The sequence below is a fragment of the Dioscorea cayenensis genome, chromosome 17 (assembly GCF_009730915.1).
Source record: "Dioscorea cayenensis subsp. rotundata cultivar TDr96_F1 chromosome 17, TDr96_F1_v2_PseudoChromosome.rev07_lg8_w22 25.fasta, whole genome shotgun sequence".
In the NCBI taxonomy this organism is placed as follows: Eukaryota; Viridiplantae; Streptophyta; class Magnoliopsida; order Dioscoreales; family Dioscoreaceae; genus Dioscorea; species Dioscorea cayenensis.
This window is the reverse complement of record NC_052487.1, coordinates 6,839,342-6,849,829: the sequence shown is the minus strand read 5'-3', so window position 1 is coordinate 6,849,829 and position 10,488 is coordinate 6,839,342. Positions and strand designations below refer to the sequence as shown.

The window sequence follows — 10,488 nt, the reverse complement described above, 5'->3', positions numbered from 1 at the left end:
TAATTCAAAGACCCAAAATCAGTGAAACCCAACACAAGCAAGCATGAAAAGAATGATTTTTAAGGCAAATCAAATGAAGAAGATGCCACCTTTGAATCTCACTGAGGATGAAAACTAAATCTCTCCTGTGTAATCCTTTAACTCCTCTTCTAACCCTCAAATTGAAAGTGAACCAGCGTAGATGAAGAAGCTAGACAACGCACAAACTCCAGGATCGTTGGAGTTCTTCTCCAACGGGTGCAATCTGGTGTCGTCGTCGTCGGGATCCAAATGGCGGAGAAGATGGAGGCGGACGGAGTGGGAGGCGTAGGTGGAGGTGTGGTGGCTAGTCCGAAATGATAGCCCAGGTTTTCAGTCGCAGTGCCCACACGAAAAACAAAGGAAATTTTTTTTTTTGGTTCCCACCACTTTATAAAATTCCTATGGAATCATATAATTTCATAGGAATTTTAACCTGTAAAAAATTTGTCCAAACACCTATTTCTATGGTTTCCTATGTAATACTAAATTCCATAGAAATGACCACTATCCCTATAGAATTTAGAAGTACCCAAACAGGGCCTAAACCTATATATACATTTATGAAAAAAAACCCAATACCTGGACCCACAAAAAAAATAACATAAAGAATAGGCGCTTTCCTGCAAATATCAAAAGAAGCAATTATTTTTGGCAGATTTAATTTTAATTTTTTGTATTTTAATTTTAATTTTTATTTTCAAATTTGAATATTAAATATATTTTTTTAAAATTATTTTTTTTTTTAAATTCTCTATCTCTCTCTCTCTTTTTTATCTTTAAAAATTAAAATTTTTTTTCCTAATTCTATTCAAAGTCTGAGAGAGTTTATCCCTCTTCTTCCCACTCTAAACCCAGCCCTAAAATCATACGAGCTCTTCCACGGCAGCCGACGGACGACGGCCGACAGCTCCTCCTCCACCGCCTTGTGTTCGTTCGCCATCTCTCTCTCTCTGTTCGCCATGTCCGGATCGGACGATCCAGTGTGCAACTTCTTTCGCAAGGATCTCACCAACAAGCGAATTCGCAAACGAAAGATCAACGATGATGATGATGATGATCATGGCAGCGAAGACCAGCAGCAGCAGCAGCCCCAATCGATGGAAAAGGCCAAGAAACCTTTGCGCGACAACAAGCTTTACTTCTCCAGCTCCAATACCGATGGGGCTTCCGGCAAAGACTCCTCACTCTTCCGCTTTGAGTCCTCCAACGAGATCCAGGTTCACCATGACAGCCGTGCCACGGCCACCCTCGAGACCGAGACGGATTTCTCCCGTGATGCCCGTGCCATCCGTGAGCGTGTCTTGAAGCAAGCTGATGAAGCTCTCAAGGGCAAGAGCAAAGGGAAGGGGGATGAGAAGGTATACAAGGGGATCCATGGATACACTGATTACAAGGCCGGGTTTCGGAGAGAACAGACGGTGGCCGGGGAGAAGGCCGGCGGAGCTCATGGCCCGCTTCGGGCTTCAGCGCACATCCGATCTTCAGCGAGGTTTGATTATCAGCCGGATATTTGCAAGGATTACAAGGAGACTGGGTACTGTGGGTTTGGGGATTCTTGCAAGTTCATGCATGATCGCGGTGATTACAAGTCTGGATGGCAGCTTGAGAAGGAGTGGGAGGAGTCTGAGAAGGCGAGGAAGAAGGGGTTGGCAATGGGAGGCGGGGATGGTGGTGATGTGGATGCTGATGCTGATGATGATGATGAGGATGATGATGAGTTGCCTTTTGCTTGTTATATTTGTCGGCAGCCGTTTCAGGACCCGGTGGTGACCAAGTGCAAGCATTATTTTTGTGAGCATTGTGCTCTAAAGGTGAGTTTTTTCATGTGGTTCTAGTCCTTCGATTTTGTTTGATTTCTTTCTTTGCAATATATTTCTAAAATTATTTTGATTCAGTTCTTAGTGAAAAAAATTAAGTAGTTTTTAATGTTTTGGCTAATCATATCACCCTTTGAGTCAACAATACCTTTGTATTCCTTTTAGTACAAATAATTCAGCTTACCTTTTGCATCTTATTTTGCAGCATCACTCGAGAAACAAGAAGTGTTTCGTGTGCAACAAACCAACACTTGGCATCTTCAACACTGCACATGAAATCAAGAAGAAGATTGCAGAACAGAAGGAGAACTTCAGCCATTGATGAAGGTTACCACCGAAGAAAATTATATTGCATTTTATTTTCAGTCTCAAATGGAAAACTATAACATAGGATTTCTCAAAAATAGTATAAAATTTGCCGCCTGATCACACCTTGTTGTACAAATGTGCTTGTAGGCACCCCTTTTATTTGATCTTTGGCAAATATTTTCACTTGTGTGTGTGTTTTTTTTTTAATTTTTCCTTCATGTTGTTTTCTTTTATGTATGAGTACATTATTTTCCAGTAGCTCACTGATGAAACTAATGATATGTTAATTTGTGTTTAATCATCAATTATTATCTCTACATTTCAATATTTGATTTCTTCTTGGATTGACATCAATGGGGGTTTTCATATCCAAGCGATGTTAAGAGGTCTAAATTCTTAATTTGACTTGACTTAACTCTTTTTCAGATTACAAGGAACGGGATTGAAATATTGGAATTGGGTTCTTATTCGATTCTTGTGTTATGTGAAAATATTATGAAAGTTCAGGTAGTCATTTCTGTATATGTGCAATACATGTTTTCCTGTTTGACTATTTGCAGTTACATTTACATATGTAATCTTATGACTTCTTGTATGCAGTGGAATATGTGTTCTTATTAGTCAAACTTCCTCTTAAAGGTGGATGGCAATGTGGTCTATCTTGTTTTTATCAAATATACATGTTTCGATGACCGGTTTGCATTGCTATTCCTCAATTTTTTGGGCTCCTGTACTATGGCATAAAAAGACCAACTACCCTTACCAGAAATTGTAGGGAACTACCTCCAAAAAAAAAAAGAAGCATTTTCTTGTAATTTCTGGGTTTATTCCTTGTTATTTCAATTCACGCTCTATAAATGCTTGAATCCTCTCACTCTTTCCTATCTATGAGCAAAAGAGAGAGCGAGAGTGAGGGAGAGTGATTCTTTGCTTCAATTAAACCCTAGCTCTGGAGATCGAGGTTGCCATTGATATTCTTCATATGAGTATTCCCGTTGCTGGTGATGGTTTGATGCTTGTCTTTTGAATTCCTCTATCTATGATGATCATCTCTTTGTTTGAATTGGTTTTCACGGATTTCTCTGTAGATTTGCATTTCTCTTTTTCTATGGTTTGGTTATGGGTTTGGTGTTTCATCATATATGCAATGCTGGATTACTCTGATGTTTCTTAAGTAGTTAAATGCCGGAGTAGGATTTTACTAAATCTAGGAGGTCCTTGTTTTTCGGTTTCAATTTGAATGAACTACCTAGTGTTCTGACTTCTGAGTTTACGCATTTGTTTGCTATTCTACTCTGCATTTTTTTTTCTCTACCAAAATAGCAACTTACTGTGACCATTGTCTTTTTCTTCAGCTTCATTGATTTTTGAAACTCATATAAAAAAGGAAAACACCCCAAATATGGACCAATTTTCTTCATCTGGCTTTGAAAATGATGATGAGACGAGGGCCTTGATTTCATTGCTCAATGCATTTGGTTCAGTTTGTTCACTTGACTAGGTAGCTGATGCTTAATTGCAAAGGGGAGCGAGGTGTGAATCGAACTGGTGAAATCCTCTACCAGCTTCAAACAAGTAAATCTAGTGGTGAAGTTCAGGGCAGCAACAAGGGTTTAGATCATCCTGAACCCATGCAATAATTGCATGGACACACTGCTGTTGAGACCACTCTTCCAGATAAGAAATCTAAAGGAAAATCCAGTATGGCTCGTGCTTCTTTAGGTACGGTTTCTTCTGTCATGGGGTGCACATATTGTAAGACAACTCCATCCCTGAATGAGATATCAAAAACTAGCAGACCATTGATTGTGGAAATGAAGGGATCAATTGAAGAGGATCATGAACTTAATTGATCTCATCACATCACGTACCACAACTTTGAAAGCATCCATTCATGATAAGGATGTTGAGGAGTTTCTTTTCTCAATGCTTGGAGATGGTTTTCAGCTAAGAAAGGATGTCATCCGAGAAGTTCTTGGTAATCAAATCCTATATGCATGTCTTTGTCTGTTCAAACTTCTTTTTCCTTCAAATATTATCTTGTTATGGCCTTATTCTTCCTGTGATTGCCTATATTTTTATTTCATGAATGCTAATTATCTTTGTAGCTGTTATTATATCCTTTTTCAATGATGGATGCCTTAAAATGTCTTTTGGTTTTCCTATAATTCATGCAGCAGGACTTTTGCACTACCAGGATTTTGCATCTTCTTCCATTTCTATGAAATATTCCACAATATACTGCTTTTAAACGAGGAGTATACTTAGTATACTTAGTATGTTGGATGTGGGCTTGTCCACATAGAAAAGAATTTAGCTTGTTGCGCCCCTTGAATTTGAATTTTTCATTTTCTATCACTCTCTACTTATTCGGCCTATGATTCTAATTGAATGTTAATTGGCTTGTAAAATTGCTTTCAGGGCATTGTGGATACAATGTAAAAGATGTAAGGCATTCTCAATTTTTATATTGGGTGACAATTTATTTATTATGTGGCATATCTAGGTTGCATAAGTTTATATTTGTTTGAAATTTGAGTTACTTTGATATGGCGGCATGAATATTATCCTTAGATACATTATGATACATTGGCAACACTTTTGGATCATACATTCTCTCATGTGATTCTCACTCTCAGTTTTCTATTTTTAATTACCTTATCTTTTCTGTCCTCTAAACTCCAAAATTTTGTAATCTTTTTTATCTTTATAAATTGGTTTTTGTCTTTATGATCTTTTTAGCAGTAATTTTCATGACTCTAAGAAATTTATGTCACTTTTTTTGTTTACATATCATATGGTTAAATTTAGGAAATTTACATAAACTACACCAGCTAAAATTTGGTAATCCTGTTTCAATTGGCATTTGTCTGTAGGATATATAATGATAATTATACTATGAAATTGGGTGCTATTTTTGTGTGAAACTCAGAATTTGATTGCGTTGTAAGCGGCATCTTTAATTTAATGATAAAGCTTGATCCAGTAGACATATTATGTGCAGAACCTTTTATTTGTCTATCTTAATTTGTTGTTAGATCTCTTGTCCATGCTTGTTGGATAAATTCTTTAAACGTATAATCGTTGGTAGATATTAATCCATAACATTTCTTGATTGTTTTGTATATGTAGAGCATGGAGGAGTTATTGGCATTGTCAAACAAAAGCATGGAACAAGCAGAGGCATTTGAATTGTGACACTGCACAAAATGTAAGTCCATAAAATAAACTCACCACTAGATGATCATAACCATAATAAGTTTTTCTACAAGTGAAAGCTGCTCATTTTTTAAGCTAAAATAAGGGTGATGGTTACTGATTAATTTGTATTAAATGGATGTATTATTTTAAGCCTTGTCTCCATGTGTATTTGGATTTTATGTGGTAATTCTTGGTTCATATTTTGATATAATTGTTTTAGATTCTTGGAGGTTTTGAACCCATGGTGAAGTCATTTATTTTCTGATCTTTCATATGGGTTATAAGTATTGATTAATTTGCATTAAAAGGTATGGATTGTTTGTTCATTTTATAATTAAGGATAATTAAAGTAAAAAAAAAAAAACACTGAGTAATTTATCACGTATTCTATTTTTTAGTTTGGCATGTTTGATTGCATCTTTTGAATTTATCACAATATGTGTTTGCCTCCGGGATTAAATAAGATGGGTATAAATTTTGGGTTATTTTCCCAACCTTCATTTCCTTGGATGTTTATTATAAGTTATTCTGCTGTGCTTGAAGCCATATAGCAGGAAATGTGGTCCAAAATTTTACAAGCTATTGTTGAGTATGTTGATTCCCAGTTTTTACTAGAGCTATTGCATAAAGTAATTTTTTTTCTTGTTTTTTTATTATTATTATTATTATAAGTTTTCCTCTCTCTTGCCCTAAATTTGTTTTATCCTGGTTATCTATATCACAATAGATTCTTATTTTTTTTATATCATTGTTTTTTTTTATTGCCTTCTAGAATCACATTTCTATGATAAATCACAATATATATAATTCCATTTTATGATATTTTCTTTAAAAATTAGTTTTACCCTGCATTTACATAAGATGTTCATTCTATAGGTTTACAGGTTAAAGCTTGGAGATAAAAGTTTGTGGCTCGCTAGTCAAAGTGGAAGGCATGCAAAAATGAATCTCACAGTTTTTGGTGTTGTTTGTTATCTTTATCATTGTAGTTACAGGCACAAATTTTATTTTAATTGTAGAAATTCAATGGAACAATAATCTAATTTAGACAGGAGAAATCTAGTCTGTCAAGGAAAATTCTTGAATCATAATTTCATGCCCCCGCTAAGATCAGATCAGGGAAATTACTTTTTTCCTCCCGTGTTTTTTATTTTTTAAATTTAAATTTAAATTTTCTCAAAATTCAATTTTTTCAATTTTTTTTTATTTCGTTTTTTTAAAATCTCTTTTTATTTTATTTTATTTTATTTTTTCTTCTGAAATTAGAAATTTAATTTTTTTTTAAATTGAAAATTGAAATTTAATTTTCTTTTAATTTCTCTCTTTAAATAATTTGTTCCTTCTACGCTAAGCGTGAAGTAGGAGAGTAGATTTTTTTTTTTTAATTTTTTTTATTTTTAACCAAGTTCTATTTCATATGAGCACCACCGCTTCTGCTCCTCCTCCTCCGTCTCTCTCTCTCTCTCTCTCTCTCTCTCTCTCTCTCTGTTCACCATGTTGGGATCGGACGATCCGGTCTGCAATTTCTTTCGCAAGGATCTCACCAACAAGCGAATTCGCAAACGAAAGCTCGACGACGACGATGATGATTATCATGGCGGTGAAGACCAGCAGCAGCCCCAATCCATGGAAAAGTCCAAGAAAGCTTTGCGCGACAACAAGCTCTACTTCTCCAGCTCCACTGCCGTTGGGGCTTCCGATAAGGATTCCTCCCTTTTCCGCTTTGAGTCCTCTAACGAGATCCAGGTTAACCACGACAGCCGCGCCACGGCAACCCTCGAGACCGAGACGGATTTCTCCCGTGATGCCCGTGCCATCCGCGAGCGTGTCTTGAAGCAAGCTGATGAAGCTCTCAAGGGTAAGAGCAAAGGCAAAGGGGATGAGAAGGTCTACAAGGGTATTAATGGGTACACTGATTACAAGGCCGGGTTTCGGAGAGAACAGACGGTGGCCGGGGAGAAGGCCGGCGGAGCTCATGGCCCGCTTCGGGCTTCAGCGCACATCCGATCCTCAGCGAGGTTTGATTATCAGCCGGATATTTGCAAGGATTACAAGGAGACTGGGTACTGTGGGTTTGGGGATTCTTGCAAGTTCATGCATGATCGCGGGGATTACAAGTCTGGATGGCAGCTTGAGAAGGAGTGGGAGGAATCTGAGAAGGCGAGGAAGAAGGGGTTGGCAATGGGAGGTGGGGATGGTGGTGGTGTGGATGCTGATGTTGATGATGATGATGATGATGAGGATGAGCTGCCTTTTGCATGTTATATATGCCGGCAACCGTTTCAGGACCCGGTGGTGACCAAGTGCAAGCATTATTTTTGCGAGCATTGTGCTCTGAAGGTGAGTTTTTTCATGTGGTTTTAGTTCTTTAATTTGTTTGATTTCTTCGCAATCTAGTTTATAAATCAGTAGTTTGATTCGGTTCTTGTGAAAAAAAAAATTTTAAGTAGTTGTTGCTATTTTTTTTTTCCTTCCCTACATGCATGTCTGCGTTTCTAAATAGTAAACATTAGCTTGTTTGCCGACTTGTTAGTTTTCCTGAAGAATGGCTGAGGTGGATAACCATCTTCTTGAACCTTTGCTTAATGGGGATTACAGTGGCAAATCATTGGAGAGAAATCATGATAAGGAACATAGTTTGTATTCAAGTGCTAATTTTTTTACTGTGCTTAGTTTTTCTTGAGTAGTACCTTTCACTCTCTTCGTAATAGGAGATGATTAAACCTTCATGACATTCCCATGCTTGCCAATCATGATTCTGCCAATGTTTTAAAAACTGAACTGGTCACCAAACTGGTTGAGCGGCCGGACACGATTCAACCAGTTCAACTGCTCGGGTCAACCGGATTTCCTATATTTAAAATAAATAAATTTTCAAAAAATAAGAAAAACCTGAAAAAATTAGAAAACAATAATAAAAAGGGTGAAAAAAATACTGGGATCGAGTGAGAAGTTGTCCCACGCTTTGCATATGGTGGCTTCTCTTGGAAGTTTGAAACTGGACACTGGGATCATGCTCAAGCTTTGATAAGTTGTCCAAAACTCTTCTTTTGATTCTCTCCAAATCACTAGTAGTGTTTCTGTTCCCCTGCCCATTTATCGGTGGATCATGAAGAGCTCATAAAACTCACTGCAAGGAAGATTGTTCTGTAGTTCAACTCCAATAGCAACTCCAGTCGGTATATATGAACATACATAGTAAAACAAAATTTAATATGACAAAAATATAATATGTTTAGATGTTCCTTCCTGAAATAACTAAATTAAATTAATAAAAATGTAATATTGATTACCTTGTAGCTCTGTCAAAGGGCATGTTCTTGTCTTTGTGTTTCTACTTGTAAAACTCATTGAATATCTCTGGCAAAGACACTTCTTTTCCCCTCCCTGGAACACAGGTATTTCGGGTACAAAGCCAAGCAACAAAGATATTGCTCCTATAGAGATGTCATCTGAAAATGAAAATTTGACCTTGCAAGATAATGAATGTTTTCACTAATGCAAAGTGTAATTTTCATTAGGTTATAGATGACTTACTTTTTTTAATCCCATGTCTGTGAACTTCATTGCATTTTTTGTATAGAAAAGAGTCTTTGTTGCATTTTTTGTTTTGTACAAAAACAAGGTTATCCAGTACATTATTTAAGGGAGACATTCTAGTATTCAGAGAAAGTGAAAGTTTTATTGTAGGATGGAAGATAATTTGATGTTATCTATATGCTGTTCAGTTTATAGAGCATAGTGTAAAACTCACAGGGCCAAGGAAATGGATGTGATCCATATATGGTCAGGAATTTGTGTGTGGTCAGCTTTTATGGACAATAAGATGATTGTTTCAATGTTACTGAATTGCTTAGTGGAGAATAGTTTCCAACTAGAAGTGAAGTTAGATTGCAGTTATGTACTTTAACCAAAAAAACATGCCTTTATGTAAAATTCTTGTGATAAAACAATATAACCCGTCATGGTGGAGGATTGATCTGAGGGGCTTGTTTGGTTCTTTGCACCATCCTAACCTCATTGCATATTGGATCATCATTTTTAACTTTGTTACAGCTGGGAGTTGCATTATTTTTTGGCACAATACCTGTCACATCATCCATTTGTTAGAATATGGTAGTAAAAACCATTCCCTCCGTTTTATTTCAAATGAGTGATTGGTTTCATTAATAGTTAATATTTTTAAATATTGATTAATGATTATATTTATTATTTAAATTCTGGGAAAAAGAGCTACTTTTAGTTCAAATTATTCTGAAGGTGTTGGTTAGAGAGATTGTAATAACTTGGGATGAATTTGGACCTGCTAGTTTATGGTGTCATTCTAGAGATTGTGGCAGTTAATTAATATTTTGAGGAGCTCTGATTTGTGGCTTTTTATTTGGTGTAAAAAATATGGAAGTAAAACTAATTTAGAATCGAAGTAGGCATTACCTAATGGAAATTTTACTGTAGATGAATGAACTGATGATTGATACTAATCTTTAACCTTTTCTGTATCCTATTCATTCAAATGCCTGTGAACTGATGCTCCATTACATACCTCTTTTGTTTCTTTTCTTTTAAGTTTGTTTGAGCCTGATGCATCACTTATTATAGTTGCCATACAAGCTTGTAATAATGTTTAATATTTTCGCTAACCGTATGACCATTGGAATCAACAAAATTACAATACCTTTGTATTCATTTTAGAAAAAAATAATTCAGCTGACCTTTTGCATCTTAATTTGCAGCATCACTCAAGAAATAAGAAGTGTTTTGTGTGCAACAAACCAACACTTGGCATCTTCAACACTGCACATGAAATTAAGAAGAAGATTGCAGAACAGAAGTAGAACTTCAATTAGTGATGAAGCTCAACACTGAAGAAAATTATATTGCATTTTCTATTCAGGCTCAAATGTAGAATTATGACAGAGCATTCCTCCAGAGAACATAAATTTTTCCCCCTGATCACACCTTCTTGTACAAATGTGCTTGTAGACAGCCTTTTTATTTAAGCTTTGACAAATATTTCATCCTCTCAAATGTAAGTGTGTTTTATTATTATTATTTAGTTTTCCCCTCATGTTGTACCCTTCTCTCAATCACGTTATACTTCAGCATCTCATCAATGAAAAATAATGATCTATTGATTTCA

At 36.1% G+C, this 10,488-nt stretch overlaps 2 protein-coding genes across 4 annotated transcripts; both read left to right on the top strand.

Annotated features, from left to right (window-relative positions):
• The first annotated feature begins 835 nt into the window (after positions 1-835).
• LOC120280737 (zinc finger CCCH domain-containing protein 1-like) lies at positions 836-6,291 on the top strand. 3 transcript variants are annotated; one of them, XR_005542395.1, is made up of 6 exons: positions 836-1,832; positions 2,044-2,165; positions 2,574-2,654; positions 3,503-4,125; positions 5,280-5,358; positions 6,225-6,291. XR_005542395.1 is itself a non-coding variant. In XM_039287681.1 (2 exons), the coding sequence occupies exons 1-2, from the start codon at positions 981-983 to the stop codon at positions 2,158-2,160; spliced, it is 969 nt and encodes a 322-aa protein (XP_039143615.1). In that variant the 5' UTR covers positions 836-980; the 3' UTR covers positions 2,161-2,452. The 3 variants fall into 3 exon arrangements, 1 of the variants encoding a protein (XP_039143615.1); XR_005542396.1 differs by lacking the exon at positions 2,574-2,654; XM_039287681.1 differs by lacking the exons at positions 2,574-2,654; positions 3,503-4,125; positions 5,280-5,358; positions 6,225-6,291 and having other exon boundaries at positions 2,044-2,452.
• Positions 6,292-6,708: 417 nt separating this feature from the next.
• LOC120279988 (zinc finger CCCH domain-containing protein 1-like) lies at positions 6,709-10,488 on the top strand. Its single transcript, XM_039286675.1, has 2 exons — positions 6,709-7,688; positions 10,082-10,488. The coding sequence occupies exons 1-2, from the start codon at positions 6,843-6,845 to the stop codon at positions 10,181-10,183; spliced, it is 948 nt and encodes a 315-aa protein (XP_039142609.1). The 5' UTR covers positions 6,709-6,842; the 3' UTR covers positions 10,184-10,488.